Below are 22652 nucleotides of genomic sequence, written 5' to 3'. Positions count from 1 at the left end.
AAACTCACATCTTGGCTTAATATGAAAAAATTAAGCCTACAATTTTCTACTTTGGGTTAAACCCTGCTGAATTCTGTGGACTTATTTGAGTTTATGTGCCTAGGATCAGCTAGCATATCAGACTCAATTTAATAACACAGAGAATGCATTCAGCATCCTGCAGTGAAAATATGAAAACTAATAATTATTATAAGATGTGTAAAAATAGCTTTCAAAATATTTTGCATCTTTTTAAAAAAAAGTAAAATAAAGTTATAAGTCTCATTGTACTAAGAAATAGCACCTATTTGGTGTTTGTTATTCCTCAAAACTTAAACTTCAACAATTTTGGCTCAGATTAAGGGCACATTTCTTTCCCAGATTTATTCTATTTTCAGTAATATAACCCTCTTGAAATCACTGTCTAGGCTACCTCAAAAATCAATTAAATTGATTATTGTTACAATCTACAAATAAGCACCAATGTTATACAGTTTTTTAAAAAAATCAAAGAAGTCAGATCTAAATAAGTCAACAAATAATGACTGAGATGAAATTTTAGAATTTGCCTAATTTCATAAATTGAGTTGGACTTATCTTCCATTTCTGCCTCAAATTTTATATTTCCTTGTCTAGTGTCATACACTTTAATGGAGTATGGAAATGATTAAACTGGAACTAAATGTGAATATATGCATGTGCAATGAAAATTAAAGTAGAAAACTTCATAAAGATATCTTTCCATGATGAATTTGCTACATGAATATAATGTCAGCAGAAAACTGTATATATTGTATGAGTACACTATTATAATTTATTTTCATATGTGGGTTGCATGAAATCTTCCATATCCAGCATTAATATTGTTAGTGAACCTCATTCTAATGTCTATCCTTTGAAAAGTCTACTGATTCATGTCTTAATGACCCAATGATGGGAAATTTTCTACAATAAGAATTTGGTTTGGCCTCTTCTCATTTTTTTTTTAAATGGCAAAATCATCTGTATTTGGAATAAATTGTACTCCTTTATTATAGATATATGAATTAGCTGGATTATTTATTTTGTTCAGTCTATTTAGATTGTATTAATTTTTGTATTTTTCAAAAGTCTGTGTATGACTTTTGCACAAAAATGCAATATAAACACATTTTAAAATAAATTACTCATAATTGTACCTTGGAGTTTATCACCAATTTGGAGCTTCTCATTATGTTATCTAAAACATATGTGCACTCACCACAAAGGTCTGTGCATGAACTCTCTTATGGAAGAGATATATATGGAATAATTTCCCCATGTATAGAAGTTTCATTATGACTTCAGAGTATAAAATCAGGAAGAATTTTTGTGTCTATGGAGATTCTCAGTTGTCCAGGTCATGGCTATCCCAAAGGTGCTTTCTTTCAAAAGGCAACTGGACAAGAAAGTCCAGTTGCCTTTTGGGAAAAAAAACACCTTTGGGAAGAACTTTTATATATCAATCCACAAAGTCCTTAGGATCTAGTTGAGCTTCTCTACAATATATTGTATGGCAATACTACTATATTCATTTTCACCTGGAATAAGTCTCATTGAATATAATAGGACTTACATCTAAATAACTAAGATACACTTTGATAGCAGTTTATTCAACATTTCAGTTATTTCCTTGCTATCAAAGTAAAAGGGATAAAGTTAGGAAACAATGATGAATAATTTCTCTGTTTGGAATATTTGTAGCTCTTGATCTTGCCATTTCAAGTACATTCAAATTCTTATTGGCAATTCCATCATAGTTCTTCTGTACTGCCACCCTTCATACATGCAAACAATAGAGTACTAAGATTTGAGTGAATGTGTAGGGGTGGGAAAGAGGTCCTTTTCTATATATAAGCAAAGTTAATCTTTTTTTTTTCTAATTAGCTTGCCCAGAAAATTAGAGGTAAATTGTACTCTCAAATGTTTGTAATGCACTCTCCCTTCCTTCTTCCCAAAGAGATTTGGTTCAAGATTTGGCACAACATTGGTTTCTATAACAAAGCCCCACTCCATCTTATTTGAAGATGGCAGCAAGGAAAGAAGGACATCAGTAGTAGAATCAACTGAAGTACCAGCAACTGCATAAGAATGTTAACAAAATGGTCTCTCCTTCATTCTGCAGTTGTCCCATGCTATTTAAACTGATGTGAGCTGATAGGAAATAGTACAAACTTATTACCAAATTTTTCAAATGGCTCCTTTTATTATATAATCTCCTAGAGCAGTGCTTCTTCATTTGTGGTTATGGAAAGACAGACATGGAATCAGTGGCCATTTCAGTGCACATTCTGATGGTACCTAATAAGAGTAAAAAAATAGTTTGTTTCTGTTGCATGATGAAAAGAGGCCTTCCAATCGACCTATAGCATGATCATAAGAAAATACAAACAAGGCAATGCTCATCTGTATAATACAGTTAGAATGACTGACCAGAAACCTCAATGTGAAGTTACTATACTTACTTTGGAGTTCAGAGAGGAAAACTGATACATAGCCTCCTGGGGTGAAACACCCTTTTTATTTAAACTATGCTGCCATTTGTTTATTTCCTTCATTTGCAACTCTGCAGCCCATCATCCTTGACTTCTCTAGACTATGATTTTTCTAATAGCCACAGCAAGCATCCATAAAGGACCAGCTCATAGAATTTCTGTACTGGTAGCTTTCAACTTTAATCTAAAACACAAGGTGACAAGTCTGAGCCTGGGCTGCAACCTTTCAGACTGCAGGAGTAGAAACATACATAACTATATTCTCCTCGATATGGAAACGCTCCAATCACAGAAAACACTATCAAGTCAGAATTAAGATTTTACCTTAGCTTTCTTTTTGCCATGCTAGTTTTCTTGGTGCAAGAGTTTTTTTTTTTTTAAATAGAGGACTATTAAATCAAGTTAGACCAGAAGACTCTTCTCTCAAGAATATTTACATCTAGAAATGAGTAGATTTTCTTTAGTTTATACCTGCTAAGCACCATTTCATTATTCAGCCTACACCTTAAAATTGCTCAGGCAAGGCCATGCTTTTTAATAGTGCCACTATTTAACAAGAGCAATCAGACAGCAATTTGCATGTTGGAACAAGGATTCCACTAACTCACTTTTAAGCATGGAAATGTGCCCGGTTATTACTCAGGTTGTACTTTCAATAATATTGATTACGAATGAAGGCAAATATACATGTCCCTGGATAATGTTGCAGGATTCAATCTGAGTTGGTCACCGGGAACAGAGGTTTCTTCTTCCAAGCTTTCAGAATTGTGTTGGAGCCCATCCTCAGGGAACTTCTCGATCTCCAGCCCATCTCAAAGGATGGGCTCTAGCACAAGTCTGAAAGCTTGGAAGAACAAACCTCTGGTCCCACTGACTGACTCAGATTGAATCCTGCAATAATATTGATATACAAGCCCATTTTGTATAACGTGACACTAGGATGGAATTGATAACATATTGGAAGTGCAGCCAAGTTGTGCAACAGGTACTATAGGTAGAAAAAGTTACAACTATTGTTATAATTAAAATATTGATATATTGTATGCAATCAGGTACAGTGTGGGATCTTCAACACTATACTGTTTCAGCCAACACTTGGTGAACCAGGAGTATTTTCTTTTTATGAAAACATTGAAATAGGGTACCACCATAGACTTAGGGGATTGGAAGTAATTACATAAATTCTCATAGTATTCAACATTTTGAAATATTCAATTTTAATATTTTGGGAGTCTTGGTTCCTTTTTGGTCCTCCATTAGGATTAAAATTTAATGTCTAAAAGGTTTTTGCCGGCTGTGTAATTGATACAATATTCTTCTTGGGATTAAAGAGCAGCTACATAAAGTCATAAAGGTAACTGCCAACCATTGATCAAGAAGCCTAAACCTAACCCATTTGATGAGGGATAAAAATCCTATGAACCAGACAAAATAAATGGACATAACCAATTGGACAAACCTTTTTGGTGGGCAAAAAAGGAACACAAACTATCCTAGTGTCAACACAAGGACACAAACCTAATGAGAGATCTGAAAATAGCAGGAAATTCTGGAAGAAAGTAGAGATTAAAAGACATGATGGCTGTATTCATAAATATACAATTCATGACTAATACGGAGAGTTCCAGTTTTCAGAGTCTATGAGAATGACATTTTGATAGCATTCAGTTACTAAAATTATGAATTCTTCTTTTCTCATTATTTGTTTCTGCCACAATGAAATCATGACCTTATACTATCGGAAAATTTTTAGAGATTTTAAACTGAGCAAATAGATGAAAAGATTTTCATCTTTTCACCATGGCAACCATGTTTGAACTCTAGTAATCAAGTTCTTGCATAAAAATTAGGTGCTCTTAAGAGTATCACTGTTTCCATGACTGGATCCTTGTAAGTCAGGGGTGAGCAACCTTTTTAGGCATAAGAGCTACTTGTGACACTCCAACAAGTTGCTCTCTCTGAGGTTGTAAGAATTTGGTCATTGATACTGTGATGTCATTGGAGGGATTAACAATTTTGGATCCATTTATGCGTGTTTTTGGGAGGGATGGTTCAAATAGCAAAATAATTCTTTAATGTTTAAATCATTGATTTTTGTTTTGTAACACTTCCTGAGGGAAACATTGGTCCAATTTGGGGATTTTTAAGGGATGCAATTTCAAGGGTTTTAACGGCGCATCAAACCTCTGCAACAGTTAAAGTTACCCATTTTCCCCTTAACTCCCCTCCATCAAAACTGCTCTCACATGTTTTAGAAGGTTCTGAGCAGTATGAGTGGGGTGCTGAGGGTTCCAAGGGGCCTATGGATTGCCCATCCCTACTAAACAAGGCTTTAAAAATTATCTTAGTATAGGAAAATTTGGAAGGCACCATTTTTCTTACCCTTGCCAAGGAAAACCAGAATTCTTTTCCTTTATTTCAGAATTATTTAATATTTGTAAATCCAATCCTTCTTTTAAGAAGGGTATGGTTATTCTTCTTGCTTTAAAAGGGTGACATTCACTAAAAGATAATGAATGGCCCCATTCATATTTAGGCAAGGATTTGAATCTAGGTCTTAATAGACCCTATTCAATGTTCTAACCACCATAATACACTGTGATAAATTAGATATTATGTAAATATGATCCTTAGTGATTCCCTGAAAAGAAAATCTTACAGACAGAACTACTTCCTGTTAGATGTACATTGGATCAATGTAAAACCATTGATCTGATTACTGCATACAATTCTAAATGTTTTACATGTCCTTTGCATGGTTAAATGTGATCACATTATTCTTTGGACAGCTAATGCTTCTTTGAATTAAACCTGCAAGAATCAAGAATATCCAATATCTTCCTTTTCCAATATTCAAAGATTAATTATTTCTCCTCATTAATTTCCAGAATAGTGCTATATAAACACTGTTAGCTTGATGGGAGAAATATAATCCAAAAGAAAAGGGAAAAATAAAGGAGTTGGAAATACTTTTTGTTCTCTTCCTGTTCCTCTCCCATCTTATTTGTCATTGTATACCAGTATTTTCATAGCTGATTTTAAACAATTATAAAGGGCAGCCATTAATCAAATTAATCCCAAAGATAAGAGTTATTCCACTGCAACCCTGGGCTCTGCTTATTTCAATAGACCAAACCATGATTATCCAGTGGATTTCTAAGGTAAGATCACTGTTCTTTGCCTCCATTTGGTTAAAGACACCTCTGAATGTTGACATGAACACTGCATAATGAAAAAGGTGGACCTTGCTAATATATCACAGAACACCTTGTCCCTCCCAGTCCTGTTAATTACACAGTTTGCTGCATTATTCTCAAGGTCTTGGGAGGAACTGCTGAATTTGAATAGCTGAAAATCTCTGATGAGTTTTGATATCTCTTTTGGTCTTCCATTGTCACCACTGCCATCAGTCTTTGCATAACATCATGCAGTTAAAATGACAGTAAGAACATATAACAGTTGCACACACTGGAAAAAAACCCTAAGTAACAAATTCCATTTGTGATTTATAGGTTACGCAGTCAAGAAACTCAAAGGCAATCAAATGAACCCATTTGACTCAAGCAAAGATATTTTTTTCTGTAGTATACAACTGTCGACTGTTTCCCTCATTAAATCAAGGCTTTTCCCCAAAGTATGAGCAAGCATTTCACTGATTTAACAAGAAGATTGCTAGCATTAAGAATCACACCACTGTTATCATACTAGCTAGTACATTGCTCAGGTTTATCAGATGGCAAGAACTGGTGAAAATTGAGGGTCAGTAAAAGGTTGGTTCACACATGCAATTTTATCACAAGGAGTGAAGCAGGGGATGGTCTGTGTATGTGAACATGCTATCAATTATCACAAATGAAATTGTATTTGCTCACCATAAGGCTTTTCACTGAAGCCTGTTCACACAATCAGATGAAAGTCATCAGGTTAATCAGGCTTACATATATATGTGCGTGAACCAGCCTCATGATACACGTGCCTCAACATTGTGCAGAGGAATAAACTATTTTTCAGACCATTTATGAAAGAGATTGTCCTCTATTATTAGCAGAGAACATTTTCTCTTTCAGATTAACTAAACACTCTTACAGCTAGTGATAATATAAAACTAAACTATAAATTGATTAACACATATTTAGCACTTTTTGTCCATCAGCTTCTGAGATGGTTAGCTGGGCCTCACAACATCCCTGTGAGGTAGGTCAAGATAATCACAAATAATTTACAAATAGATAAGTTGAAGACACAACAAAACCTATTACGGAGAGATTTCACATTGTTCAAAGACTCTACAACAGAAATAGAAACCACAAGTTTCCAATGAACAGTCTTCATCACAACCCCAACATCACAACCCCAATATCATCACTGGTATCAAACAAAACCTGAAATCTATATATATATATACCAAAGCAGTTAGTCCTTTTTGTGTTCAAAAAAATACAATGGCATAATAAAACTGTTGGAAAATACAAAATTATCCTTGGTGTTGTTAAATCCATCCTCCCCTCCTCTCTCTCTCTCTCTCTCTCTCTCTCTCTCTCCCTCTCCCTCTCTCTCTCTCTCTCTCTCTCTCTCTCACACACACACACACACACACACACCTTTTCTTTCACCAGATTCACAACATACATGGGGGAACAAAGACGATTTCATGGCTAGATTGCTCTCAGCCCATAGATGTTTCTTTTCCACATGCTATAATTATTCTACTCCACAGACTGCTTCATATATGCAGACCATCATTTGAAGATTACAGCACCAAATGATGACATACTTCTTGCACATAAATGTAAGTGCCTTTTCATATTTCCAACATTCATATCAACACCATGCTTTTCAGTGGAATCTTTTCCCACATTCAGCTTTGACTCTCCCACTGTAATGAATCACATGGCCATTAAGAGACCTCTATGAGTAAATTAGCCTGTGGTTCAAAGAAGATGCAGTGGAAACATAGACACTTGTCATCTCCATTTCTTAAATTTCTTGTTGGAGCTCACAGAATCTTCTAGTACAAAACAGTACTTTGGTGTCTGGTTAATATTTACTGGTGATTCTGTAGGAGGGTTCTTCACTGTTTTTTAAAAACCCTGCTTCTAGAAGAAATCAGTGATTGTATTGTAAACTTTTATTCAGACCTGTCAATACTGAAACAGTTTGTGGCAGAATGCCTCAATGAAACATTTGCCCACATTGCTTTGGGGGTAGCCTTGAGATGTCCTATTAGCTGAACTTCCCTGCACCAGAATATACCTGAGATACAAAGATAAATACTGATCTTTCCTTCAGCCTCCATGCACTGAACAGTCAAGGCCATCCTGAAAATGTCTAAGGCAGCAGACAAATATGGAAACATTTCCCACAATTTTCTGAAACAGAAATGTTTTCCTTCTCTTTGTGTGAAATGTTCCAAGTAGGCTACCATGGTTTAATTTTGTAAAATGTTGGAATTGGGGTGCAATGTGCAGAATCAGCAATGTGTAATTTTTTTTTACTGACTCGCTGATAAAAGTCTGAGGCCTTGTGCCAAAAATGGCACAGCAAAACAGGCACAAGAAGGCTTTTGTAGTAGAATAGGTTGCAAACTAGCAAATCACCAACTCCAAAGTAAATACGCAGGTGTACGAATAGTAGCCATGCCTTGGCGCTTGCAGCCTTGAGATTTCTTTTTACTCCAAGCACCTCTGGGATTCTGTTGAAATATGCTAGGACAGAAATGTTGCTTTAGCACCAAATTTTTAAACTCTCCATACTTCTCTTATGGATAATGCTATATGAGGATTATCTGCTATATGTGATATAATAGAACCGTATTTAATATTTCATGTTGATGGAGTAGATGCTTTATATAGGATTTGGTGGAAGGAAACGAGTGGCTAACCAACTCTTGATATTTGGGATTGGAATTAAGACATTAATCTTCCACAAAAATTGTGCCAAAATTGATCTCAGACACAATTTCTCCCACCCACCCCGAAAACCTTATACATTTGAAGGGAAGGGTATCATACAGGGATGTAAGGCACAGGCATCATAATTTTGCTTAAGACTAATGTGTTTGTGTCAGAGGCCATCCAACTGGGGATCATTCTTCTCCTAATTGATCAAAAAGTATGAGATCAAAAGTTGTGGGTGGGGGGAGTCTGCAGACAAATTATATGCAAATACATGATAATGAAGCCCCCACATTTTATTCATAGCCTTCTCTTGTTATTTACTATGAAAGTAAAGTTGAATCCTGTAGAGTCTCTATCAGTATTCTTTGATATAATGGTGAGGTAAAGCTCTGCAAAAGCGATAATCAGCTCAAAGTAAAGATTTTGGGTATAGGAGAGCAGATTCAGATCTCTGTTTGGTCATATTAGTTATATTAGGTAGCTGTGACTTATTCAATACTGTCTTCATGCCTGTCCTTTCCCATAGCATTGTTGGGAGTAATATTAAAAGTAACATTCTGAAAACACACTGAAAACAATGCTACTAGCTATTGCAGCCATAAATAAAAAGAGAGTGGAGAGAATGGAGATTAAAATGTCTCTGTGCAGAAACTGAAGTATTTCAAATATACAGCGTTAACTCTCCATCAATGCCCAGCTTAACCGATCAGGCTAAAGTAGGGTAGAGAGGAACCACAGCTGTTTTTTTGTCCCAAAGAGTAGAAGAAAAAATTGCCAGTTATATGAATCATAATCTATTTAAATTATTATAATGCTTATTTCAATCTCATGCTGATCACTTAAGTATAAAATGTAACGAAAAAGATCAATTTAAAATGTAAAAATGCAATAGGTCATAAACAAACAAACAAACAAAACCAAACAACTAACCAACTTAAAAAATAACAAACAAACAAACAAACAAAAGAAACCAGAAAAAGGAACATAAAGGATAGCACTAATTTCTATATTTTTTTCAGGAGCAAGCTTCTTTTTCTCAACAATAATCCTGTGAGGTAGGCTAAGAGCTAGTGACTCATTATCACTTAAGGGATTTAGTAAGGATTTATTTCTAGTATTTTACCTTGCATACAACTGAAGTACACTTTAAAGATTTATTTCCAGAATGAAGAAATAGCATAATTGGAATTCATTATTGATTTATTAAGTGTATGCCCTATCTTTCAATTACAAATAAAAGTAAAAGTTAATATAGATATTTGTGGGCCATACAAGCTTTGAAAATAGAATTGGAAGAAGCATTTTGGATTTTATATAACTAGAAGGATGGAAGCTCTTTGCTCTTCATTATTACAATAATCACTTCTTTTTTATAGGCTTCCCTATAGAAGCCTGAATAAAATTATGTCTGCTTTAATTAGTAGCAGAGGAGTGCTGTGTTCCTGGATGGATAATTTATTACATTTATATTCCAAGATTCTTCAAGGATCTCGGAGCCAGGTACCCATTTTTCCATCCACCCCCTCCCCCACAATATGATCTTTCGAATTGTTTTTAATATGTTAGGCCAAGAGAAGATAACTATTACAATGTCATTCAGTCAGTTTCATAAGAATATAAGCATTTGATCCTGAGTTTTCTCAGTCTTAAACTGACACTAACTATTACATCCAACTCAAACAAAACTACAAGGAGAGTGAGGATTATATTTATTGCTGAGAAGCGAAAGGAATTGCTTTCCCAAGTGAACAATTCCTTGAAATAAGCTGGCCCATTGTGAAAAATTGTGGATATTCTAACAAGCAGCCACAAGGACTATCATACATAATCTTAAAATGGCTGCCAAGGTGGGCCTAGCTAGTCACAAAACAGCCATTTATTGGAAGGTAATGTTATATTACTTTTTCTTTGGATCAAAGGTTCATTTTGCAACTGAATACTGAAGAAACCCCTCTGTCCCTTGTATTTTGGCAAGAAAGTCTTGGAGGGTCTGAAGCGCCAAATAAAGATGATATCCCAGGCTGAATGCTTTGCCTTGTAGCATGCTAGCTTCCCTTTTCATGATAATCCTAATGGAAAACAAATGAGACAGTTGGCCAGAGAGCATTGGGCACTGAGGAAAATGTCTGTAGCAGCAAACTGGTGCCAGTAGATACGAGACCCCTCCATTTGAATGACTTACTGGGTGCATAGTTGTCATCGCTTAAAAGTAGCTTGGGAGCTCTTGCATACTGGATGACACATAAAGTTTGATATAGTGCTAACAATTTTATAGAATGGCATCAATAATAATAAAAATTAGAAGCTTCTCTTCCACTTTGGTTGTTGTAAACATTTTTCCTTTAAGGCTGAAATCCTATAGCATTACTTGAGAATAAGTAAGGGTTACTTAGATTTGAACAGCATAGGTTTGTGCTTTAAGCAAACTTTTCATCTTTCATAAAAACAACTTTAGAAGGGTATGTGTTACTTTATTTTTTATTAGGCATCAAATGTTTCTTCTTCATTACACTGACTAATATTTGGAAAGCTACCCTGGTTTCGTGAGGGAGGAAAAGCCATCAATATTTAATGAACATCAAGTGACTGCAGTGGCATAAAACAGACAGGATAGAGATCTGTAATAGGGACAGCACATGTTATGCTGATAGTTTTCTGCCAGCAAAAGGATGGGCAACATTTTTCTCTCTGTGTACTTTAAGTGAGCAGTAGTGAAAGGCCCTAAACTACAATTAATAAGGAGTTTTAACTACCTCCCTGCAGCCAGAAAATAACCACATAAGTGACTTACTCTCCTATACTATTTTCAGTTTAGAAGCATTTGTCTTGGGATGGGGGGAGATAATTAAAGGCTGGGCAAAAAGGAGAAAAGTACGGAGAGAAAATTACCTGAAGCCTTCTAGATCAATAATTGTCATGACAGGCAGACCTTTGTTAATATGATGCATTACCTGTAGTAGTAGATGGCTGAAGTCCATGATATGAAGATTTTTCTATTCATTGAACTTCTTTTCATTTTTTTTAATGTTTAGCTGGTTTCAGATAGGAGCTGTTATCGAACTCGAAGTCTAACAAAGCACAGCCCCATAATGACTACGAAAAGGCTGAATAACTTTTATTATGATAAATTAGTTAATCAATAGAGTGATTCATCTTTATGTAGAAGAATGTACTATTATGGTTGATGGCAAGAACTAAAGTGTACTACATTATAACTGTTTGATATAAACATATATTCTATGCTACTGTATTTGAAAATTGAAGCACTGCTGCATATTTAAGACATATTTGCACTTCCTTCTCTGTTCCTTTATTTTCTCTTCAATACTATATCCTAAAAATTGCCTTAATCAACAGATTTATTAAAATAAAAAAAAATTAAGAATCCCCATACATTCAGGGGATGTTACTCCCAAGTAAAAAAAAAAAAAAAAGGAATAGCCACTTTAGCTCAGAATTGCTCACAATTGCAAATCAAACTTGCTGCATGGCAAATTTGCTATTTATTATTATTTGCTTATTATTTGTCTTATTTGCTATTTATTATTTGGATGTAGAGGTAATGGAGGGGAAATTTAAAAATAGAACAGTGGCAGAATTTTGTCAGAGACTAACCATTTGTAGAATTCTTTACACATAATGAGTACTTCTACCAAAAGCCTTCATTTTTAGGTAAAATATTGTGTCAGTCTACCATTGTTCATTTTTATGGGGAAAAAGTCAGAAAAGGAGACCATGTTCACTGTTAAATTAGGATTACTAATAAGGATAGAGTTATTATGTTGACCCAAACATTTTGTAATTCTTTGCATTTTTTGCCTTTGTGTGAAAATATTTTCTCTAATTTTTCTGTCACTGAGAGTGAGTGGGCAGGCAGCATACAACTTTTCTTAAACAAATAAATACAAGCGGGTATCTGTTACATATATTTAAATATCCAGGGTTCTGGGTAGGGGCATGAAATTTCAATTTTAATATGTGCCTGCCCTCCAATAAAAAAAAATGAATACAGTGTTTTATTAAAAGTAGGTTTGAAATCCTCAGTAAATAGGGGAAAAAAATAATGACAGTGGATAAAAGGATGGCCAGATGACAAATTTCAATAAGAAACCCAGAGTTGCTAAGTCTAAAAGAATTATTAATTGCCCTGAGACTAGTAAACATTTGGCTTTTTTTTTAAATAATAAGACTTTTGTGCATTTGGAGTTTACCCTAATAAATCCTCAACCCTTTTCTGAAGCATATTTGTAATAATAATGATAATAATGCCTGCATCACTGCAAAATCTGTTACTGTCAGGTATATTCAGGTGAAAAGAACTTTCAGCTTAACAATATACAATTCGTATGACTTTTTTTTCAAATGCTTGCACCAGTTTAGTTTATAAAATCTCCATCATTACACCCATTCTCTCTTGTTGGATTTCTGTTCTGAAGATATCTATTTGGCTTAGAACTCTATGCATGTTTTTAAAAATTTCACCCATACCCCAAAACTGGCATTGGTTTCGGATGGTTCACTTGTTCCCCTTTTGTCCCTCGATTTTGATGACAAGAGATTGAAACCTTAGATGCCCTAGACAAGAGAAAAATAATTTTAACAAAGCGATTCGTGAATGGAAATATTGTACACAGTCTGTATTCCAGCTGAGAGCCAAAGAAGGAAATAAGCAAAATGTTAACCTTCAGACATCAAATATGGTTTATGCAGACCTGCAGAGTCTAGCTGTAGAGTTTTCCTGTGAGCAGGTATCTGAAACGTTGAGGTTGAAATTCTATACTAATCTGTCCTGTTGTTGTTTGGATGGTGGTTTCTTTTCTACATACATTCAGCAGAGGACACCATCAGAACAAGTCTGTGTTTGTAGTTCCCCAGAAATGCTATTAGAGTCAAATGATTCTTGGCTAAATCATGACAACTATAGAAACAATAGAAATATTAAGCACCAAATTTTCACCAGAAACACATCAGTAATGAGTTATTTCCATACAGAGATTCAATCCTCCATTTTCATTTTTTTTGTTTTCCTTTTTTCCTTAGAAAATAGAAAAACATAAACAAACCAGAGAATGCCATAAGATCACTTTAAGGCTCACACAAAAAACAAGCTGCATCATTGCAAATTCAATTCATATATCCCTCTTCGTAGCCTTAAAATGATGCCTGTAGTCAGAAGCCCAATTTCCAATCAAAGCATGTTCCTTTAAATGGACTTTCTTTTTGCTACTATGCTGAGTTTTATTAAGACTGAAAATGATTGGGAGAGGGGAGGAGAGAAATTGTTATGGAATTTTAAAATACTTTATCAACTCCTTCAAATAGTACTTCTTTTCTCTCATGCTTGTTTTTTGGTACTTAATTTAAAATTAAAGGTTATCTAAAAGGCGTTCTCAGAAATCAAATAGACCAGTTATGCTTTGAAGTTTAAAGATACCAATGACAATTGCATTGAAAAGCCAATGAAATCACTTGCTTTTGGAGACTTGCACCTTGGTTCAACTTTTTCAGACAAGGAGAGATGTAAATGGATGCAATGCTTTCCCTATTCAATTCAAGGAAATAAACAGTTTTGCACATGAACTTTTTTAAACATCTCCAGTTTCAATGAACTGGGCAGACTCTGTGCCAGAAGGGACATTTTTGTGCTTCTGAGCCATGCTAATTGTTGAGTCATTGTACAATAGATGCAAATCAAAATCTGGGGTTTCATTTCTTTTTTGGGGAAAAAAGAGGATTATACCCTGAGATTCAAGCTTAATACAGTGAATCATAAAGAATCACCCCCTTTTTTCTACAGCAGGGATGCAGTTAATGTACAGTCCCATTCAAAATGACATGAGAAAGTGGAACTTAAATATATCAAATTAAAGTGACTTTTATGCCAATCAAAACATAGCCACGATCCCTCTTTAAACTTAGCCTGGCATTTCCTTCACTGGGGGGTGGGTGGGAGGGTAATCATTTTCACCTGTCTTGTGCCAATCTAACAAAACCAATGGCATTTCCTTTTTACCTGATTCTTTTGTACAATTTCATATTATGTATAAACACATACACACACCTATGTGTGCGTGTGTCACTATATCTATTTATCTATCTATCTATCTATTTATATGTCATTAAAATAATCAAAACATTTTGCATGAGGAAGGTGACAGTACGTAATGAAACTCAGCACCTAAGGGCATAAGGCAGTTGTAGGTTTTTTGTTTGTTTGTTTTATTTTTTTATTATTAGTATTATTATTTTCAATCAGCACCAATCCCTATAATAATGTCCTACACTTGGTGTAAGATATAAAACTCAGAGGTGAAGTAATTAATTTTTCTCCAACCTCTGAATCGTGGAAGTTTGCAATACTGGTTGGTTTGTGTTGTTGTTCTTGCTTTCTCCTGTGTGTAAAAAACAAAAGAAAACCTTTCATTTCATTTTTACTTATAAAACATAGAGGATCTCTCTTCCCTTTAAATACATACAGCAACCAGAAAGAAAACTTATTGGAAGGTTATTTCAGAACTGTCTTGACCATAAACAGTTAACCCACCTCTCTCTCCCTCCCCCACCCCCATGAAATCCCTCTTTTAATAGGTGGGTGTTTATTTGCAATAGTGTGCATGTCTGTGTGTGTATGTGTGTGTGTGTGTGTTTGTGTGTGTAGGGGCATTTGCATTTAAAGGAGCTTTTAAAGTGAAGATTCATACTGTAGCAATTCATACAAGAGAGGTCCATCTCTATACCTAATGCCTACAGCGGTGGGGGTGACGTACTGGAGAATGTTTATAGTCCTTCTCAACCTTCGGTCTACAAAATGAGCATCCCAAGCTGGGTATCTCTTTCTTGGGATGTCTATCTTAATGAGAGGGCCTTCTGGGTGGAATGGTCTCCCAGACGGAGTTGATGGCACCATAGCTCTCACTTGGAAAACTGGTAAGCATGTGTCAGCTGTGAGTTCCTCCTGTTGCTCCGTGGCCGCTCTGGGTGGCGTAGCCTGGGCCACCCTATACCCAGGGGTTTGAGGAGCCATGGGTTCAATGTCAGGGGGCAAAGGAATGCCCCAGAGCAGCTCGGCGCAACAGGAGCTGGCAAAAATCTTAGCTCTCGGCCCCATGGGATGCAGGACGCCGTAATATAAGAGCATCAGCGCTATCCCAGCAGCAAAGCTAAGAAAGACACAACAAAGCGCTGGCACAGCATATGAGTCAGTAGTGTCGGGATCTCGGTAACAATACCAAAGGAGCGTCAAGGCAGCATTCTCTGTCAAGACTATGGTGTAATAGGCAAACATTCGGTATCGGGTCCGCCCTTCTTTGACATTAAACCAGCAAAAAATGTACACAATCCCTACCACCATGTTGAAGAGAATCTCTTCCCATTTAGACATGCAGAAATCTGTCCCACCATGGATGATCCAGAAGGCCATGGCGCACCAGTGGACCACGACAAAGATCCCAAAATAGAGCTGGAAGATGGAAGCAAAGAGGGCAAAAGAGATAACTCTGGATGAGATGGTGAAGAGACGCCAGAAGAGATGGATAAGGGCTCCTCTATAACTCATGCTCTTCTTATCATCCCTAGAGTCCCGGAGAAGCTTGTGATAGGAGGCTAGCACCCAAGCCAGGGACATCAGGGAGGCCACAGAGGATACACCTGCCGGGAGAACACACACAAATCCACAGAGTTAAACTGGAGACACAGGAGAAAGGACGCAGTTGCTTACATCATCCTCTTGAGGGGCAGGTGTGAAACATGATTATAATGCGAGTCAGGTTAGCGAAAAAGATCTAGAGGAGGAAGAGAGAGAAAGAGAGAGAGAAAGAGAGAGAGAGAGAGAGAGAGAGAGAAATAAGCATAAACATGATCCCACCTGTAATAAATGCTGACTACCATTTGCAAAATTTTATCACCTAAAGAAGCAGCAACTGTAATTTATATGCAATTATGGTTTATGATGATGGCTGTCATTGCTTATCAATAAAAGGCTGTGATTCTTAAATTGCTAATATCCTCTGTGACATCACAAGTAAGCAAGTAATGAATCAAAGAATAACAGAGTTGGATGGAGGTCTTGTAGTCCAGCCCCTTGCTCAAGTAGCAGACCCTATACCATTCCAGAAAAGTGGCTGTCCAGTCTCTTCTTAAAAGCCTGTGATGGAGCACCCACAACTTCTGAAGACAAGCCGTTCCACTGGTTAATTGTTCTCACTGTTAGGAAATTTCCCCTTAATTGTAGGTTGCTTCTTTCCTTGATTAGTTTCCATCCATTGTTTCTTCTCTTGCCATCTGGTGCTTTGGAAAATAGGTTGATCCCCTCTTCTTTGTGGCAGCCCCTCAAATATTTGAGCACTGCTATCATGTTACCCCAATCCTTCTTTTCACTAGACCAGTCAAACCCAATTCCTGCAACTGTTCTTCATATGTTTTAGCCTCTACTCCCTAATCACCTTTGTTGCTCTTTTCTGCACGCTTTCCAGAATTGCTACTTCTTTTTTATAATATAGTGACCAAAATTGGATGCAATATTCTAAGTGTGCAGTACTAATACTTCACATAATTCTCATTCTGTCCCTCTATTAATACATCCAGAATTGCGTTGGCTTTTTTGGCAGCTGCTGCACACTGCTGGCTCATATTTCAGTGATTGTCCACTAGGACTCCAAGATCCCTATCACAGTTACTGCTTTTGAGCCATATTTCATCTAATCTCTACCTGTACGTTTGATTTTTCTTGCCTAAATGTAAAACCTTGGTTTTCTCTACATTGAATTTCATTTTGTTAGATAATGGCCTAAGTGATTATGATTTCTAACTTCCTGAATTAAAGTTGTCCAGGAAAAAAAAGTGAATTGTGAACTTTTTTCCACTCTTATTTGAAATCCTGCCATTGAGAGACATTCGTTGAATTCAGCTCTGTACAAAATAGGCTCAGAATCGTCTGTCTATTTTGCCATTACACGTGCTCTCAGATATGTGTCTCATCTTAGTTTATATTCTGATTCATGCATGATAAGAAATCTTTGAAAGTGGCACTAGTGTAGTTTTGTCCAACAGCCACAGGTTACAACAGTGTATTTTAAAAGGGAATTAGAGAATCATGAACATATACAAAGTGCTATTCTATTGAGATATCGCCACAACAAATTGGGTAAATATCAGAGTTTAGGTCATTAATCTATCCAGTTTTTATGCTCTGCTGCTGAGTTGTGGCCTTTTCACAACAAGCTTGTAGTTGGTCTCTGAAAGAGAACTGACCCTGACCTCTCCACTTCTCTTCTCTATTTTGACAGTCTAGTCTGCCTTTTACAGATATCATCCTGCATATGGACTATAACACTTGATTGGGAATACAGGATATCTGGCTATAAAGACAGGAGTCAATCCCTACTCAGCTGCCTGTGATCTGTATAGCAGACGACTTTGCTCCTGAAGATGCCAGCCAAAGTTGCTGGCCAAACACCAAGTAATCTGTGGTTTAGACCATGGACACTAAATCCTAAAGCCCATCACTAACTAAATTTTTCCCTAACTAGGACTACTATATCGGGGTGGCAAAACTTCAAAAAAGGGTACTTCAACGACTCTCTATAACAAGGGTGTCAAACTCAAGGCCCAGGGGTTGGATTCAGCCCACAGGGTGCTTAGATCTGGCCCATGGGGCTGCCCTGGAAACAGTGAAGGACCAGCCTGTGGTGCCTCTGCCAGTGAAAACCAAGCTCAGGGAGGCTGTGCAAGGCCTGCCTAGGCTCCATTTTTGGCCGCGACGGCCTCCTACAGCCATCTGCCAATGAAAATGGAGGCCCAGGGAGGCTGCACACTCCGTTTTCTCTGGCAGAGGGCTGCAGGAGGCTGTCGCAGTCGAAAATGGAGCGTCAATGAATGACGTTGAACTGGCCACACCCACCCTGGCCACGCACTCCAGCCACACTACCCAGCCCCCCAAGATCAAACACAACCCTGATGCGCCCCCCCTCTGAAAGGATGAAAATGACCAGCTGTCTGCAAGGAATATAAATCCTTCCATTCCCCACTATCCTGTCAGAACTGAAGAAGCTTCTTAGATGAGAAGCAAAACATCTTCAAAGAAAAAACAAGAAAGTCCAGTTGCCTCATGAAAAAGCACCTTTGGGACACCAGTTTTGTGCTTCCATCTAGTAATTGTTCAGATGCTTGCAGCCCAGATAGGGCAGCCATATTTTAACATGTAGTTTTCCATGTGAAAACACTTGTCATGAATGGAGGCTCTTTTCTGCTTTGCTACTCTGCATCTGAATTAATATACTTTATGCTTAGATTTACTGCCTTGGTAAATGTAAAACAGTTGAGTCACATGAGATGGATGGCTTATAAATTGAACAAATAAAAGAAAAGGCAGGGTTTTCACTCTCTTGTCATGTAAAACAGTTTAAAAACCACACCAAACTGTAGATGACAAGTTGAGTGCTGCACTCCAAAAGGGAATGGAATTAATGATCCACTGATTTTGAAAGGGGTTTCAGGAATTTTGAAGATAATCCGTTAGCCTTAAATACCTGCAAAGTTCCTTAAAACCTTGACCCCCCCTCCAGGGGCGGGTTCTACTTACCTTTACTACCGGTTCGCAATGGGAGCGTGTGCGACAATCAGCTGTGCCGCGAGATCCTTGGAACCTTTTTTTACCTTTTTAAAGCATTTTTTTACTACCAGTTCGCCTGAACTGGTAGTTTTTATCACTACTGGTTCGCCCAAACTGGAGCAAACCGGTAGCATTTCACCCCTGCTGTAACCCTATAATAAAATAGCATTAGCATTCAGTGTAGTGTGACTCTGGCATCCTAGTTTAGTCTATCTTGAATAGGTGACACATTTCAACCTCCAGCGCAGAACTCCTTATTTGTCAGACGACCCACAATCTGCTATCATATACGAATAACAACAATATCTTGCCTTCCTATTGTTCATTGGAGTGGCATCTTTTATGGTGGATGGGGGTCCCAAAAAATCAAAATGGTAATTGTGATGATGTGAGTGAAGCCCCACTCTCTTTTTAGGTGCCACCGTAACACTTTCATCTCCTTTCTGCAAATGCCCTGATCTACTGAGTGCTTCTGGGTATTGTAGGAGTTATTAGGGAAGATTAAATTGCTGCTGAGTTAATTCTCTTCAAAGGGTGGATAAAGCAGAAATAAAGACCCTGGGGGCTCTTAAGATGTCTTAGGGCTAAGGACACTAGAATGCTTTAAAACTTATGTGAGATGGTCCTGTATGAGTTAATAGTGTTGTTTCTCCAGTTTAGAACAATAACAAGAAATTGAAATAGCAGATAAACATGTTCTCCTATTATATGCATGTGTATGTGTGTCTGAGAAAGAGAGAGAAGAGAGGTAAGGAGAGAAAGAAAACAAACATAATTTCATTCTATGCTTGCTGGCACTATCTAGGCCAGTTGCTTCTCAGACTTGGCAGCTTTAAGATGTGTCAACTTCAGCTCCCAGAATAGCCAGCGCTGCTTCGGGAATTCTGGAGTTGAGGTCCATACATCTTAAACTTGCCAATTTTGAGAAATAGTGATCTAAACTCAGAAAACCTAAAAACATTTAATTTGATATCCATTGCAAAAAAATGAAAAAATTAAGAACTTGTCAGAAATTTCTTTTCTGCCTAAATCAAAGGCCTCGGGGTCTGTAGCTAGAAGCTAGCTTAGCTCACAGTACTTTGGAGTTTGTGAATTCTCCAAGTCCTTTTAAAACATAGGGGGAAAAATAGTTGTGCCATATCAGCAGTTATTTCGGAATCAGAATTTCCCATGAGTTTGTAAAAGGAAGTCCAGGATTAACGGAATGGGGTTAAATCCTGTTCTCTGCCAAGACTTACTTCATAAACAAAATCATGGGAATGGGATGTGTTATGCTAGAAACAGTGAATTGCTGAGTTCACATTCCTTCAGAGTTAATCAGTCAGAGGCTGAAGCTAAGGACAGGGTTTTAGAATACTTTATATTCTCTTTTTAATACCTTTCTTCTCTTTCTTTTTCTCTTCTGCCTCCTGTCCTCCCTCTCTCCTTTTCCCTCATCTCTTTATGCAGCAAGTACTGGACTGCTTTTGCCAGGGGACTGAACTGATCATCAGGCAAACTATGGGCAAGAGAGATAGTGTTTTACCAGCCATTTTTAATGGCCAACATTCACTGCAAATTTTTCGTTCTCACTGCACTGTATCCAGTTACAATCCTTCAGATTCTATTTACTTTATACTATTACCTTCCTCCAAATTTATACACAATAAGTTACGTGCAAAAAAAAATTGCATTGTTGAAATGGCACTATTATTGTTAAATCACTCCATGGTTTCCTTCTTGGAAAATCAATATGTAATAATGAAAAAGCAAATGCTAGACACCTGCCTTCTTCTCTAATGTTCCACAAGAATGTTCACTGCAAGACAGGCAGGGGAAAGTAGACTGAGATTCTGCAAAAGCAGGAATGGAAGCCTTCTCACAGACCTTCTTAGAGAAAATGCCTTTTAGCTTTCAGAAATTCTGCACTACACCTTCTTTAATCTTAAGGAAGTACAGGGTTGGGGGAATTGTGGAGTTCTTGGCGCTTTCCGAGTTTGCTTGTTTGTTTGCAGACATTTCATTACCCAACTGTCAGGGCCATGCACTGGTGATGTTTCCTAGTTAGAAAATGAGATGTCTGCAAGCAATCTCAGAGAGCACCAAGGATCCCACGGTTCTACCCTAAAGTACAGTAAAGTATTCTCTTCAATTGGGGGAATTACCCTTGACTAATGTGAAGGACCACATCAACCACTGAACCTTCCACCTGGGTGAGAAATCCAAACATGTCCCACACTCTTTCACAACGAGGAGCACCAGTCAGATCACTTACACGGTAAAGCTTCTGCACGGTTCTTCTGGATCATTATGCAGAGTTGTAGCACCAATTGTGGGGCGCTCTCGAGAAAGGTCTCTAAGAGGCGCAGCATGTTGACATCTGCATACTCGTACATCATAGCCCAGTAAAAGCGCCGCTGGTGTTCCTTTTGCCTCTGGCTTTGGATCCCCAGATACATGGTTCGGATATACCTGGAGACAGGAAGAAAGTATGGACAAAATATGAAATGATGAGAGAATCAGGTGAAAGGTAATTCCTTCATCCGTGTTAGTTCATTGTCTCTCCTCCTAACCCCAGTGTTTTCCATTTATCATTCTTCTAAACTGTCCAGTCAGAGATATTACTTCTTTTCTCAATGTAATAATACATTTTCTTACGTTTTCTTAAATGAAAACATTTAGCATTGTTCCTTGTTTGGGGAGGATGCAGGTTATGTATTGCAACAAAGAATCAAGTTAAAGTATCTTGTTCTCCAATGATCAGAATGGAGTTCCTTCTCTAAAATGGGAAAAAAAAAATACAAGTACTTTTTTAATATGAGGAATAATTCTTGTAGGTCAATTAAAGAGGAGCAGTTGCTTATTTTATCAAAACCTTTCAAACTGACTGTCATAGAAACAATGATGGCAAATCTACATAGTCTTACTTGAAATAAGTCATCTATTTTAAGTGGAGCATTTTTAGGTATACATACAGTATATAAGGCTGTACTATGAATATTGTTGGCTGACTTATAGCACCATAGCATTTTCACCTATTTAATACAAATAGCGATTACATACTGTACACCTCAACATCATCATCTTCATTTCTTTCTTACAAACTTGATGTATTTCAAGTACTTACAGCTTGTAACCCTGAGGTCAGCATCCAAAGCAATATTCTTAAAAAAAAAATCTCTAACACCAAAGTTCAAACACACTGATAATGTGTACTTTAGCCCAGTGTATTGGCCTAAACAAGTGGTTTATTTAATTAGTTCAAGGTTTGCATGTCTTCATTTTCTTAGGAGATGGTGTTAACTCCATAAATCATGCATAAGTTAAAAATGTGCTGTGCATACATGAATAAAAGGACAATTCTGATTAGTTGACCAATGCCTCTTACTTCAGAAAATAAATGATTGCAGAATGAATGAAAGTAATACCTAAAAGCTTTCTTCAATGTGCAATGTGAGGATTGATACCCGTCCAGCCACTCAGAATCTTTTGGATTCTGTGGCCTTAATAAATTTAAATAAAATTAAAAAGCAGATAACTTGATTAGAGAACTGGGTTAGAGCAACTGTGTCCCACTACCAAAACTTCAGGAAGGGTTATTGATCAATCAATCTCTCCCAGAGAAACCACCATCAACCAGAGTGAACAACAGTGACATAAATGGACAGAGATCCG

At 37.0% G+C, this 22652-nt stretch overlaps 1 protein-coding gene across 1 annotated transcript in view; it reads right to left on the bottom strand.

The window, feature by feature from the left end:
* Positions 1-14580: 14580 nt before the first annotated feature.
* XKR6 (XK related 6) overlaps positions 14581-22652 on the bottom strand; it is a 170612-nt gene continuing 162540 nt past the window's right edge. The window contains exons 2-3 of the mRNA XM_034421306.3: positions 21253-21449; positions 14581-16036 (exon numbers count right to left, since the gene is read on the bottom strand). Of these exons, the coding sequence (XP_034277197.1) occupies positions 15072-16036; positions 21253-21449 (1162 nt within the window). The 3' untranslated portion in view covers positions 14581-15071. The remainder of the gene's footprint in view (positions 16037-21252; positions 21450-22652) is intronic.

Source organism: Pantherophis guttatus, chromosome 1 (genome assembly GCF_059756535.1).
Source record: "Pantherophis guttatus breed Tessera chromosome 1, ASM5975653v1, whole genome shotgun sequence".
Classification (NCBI taxonomy): domain Eukaryota; kingdom Metazoa; phylum Chordata; class Lepidosauria; order Squamata; family Colubridae; genus Pantherophis; species Pantherophis guttatus.
This window is presented reverse-complemented; position numbering and strand designations above follow the sequence as displayed.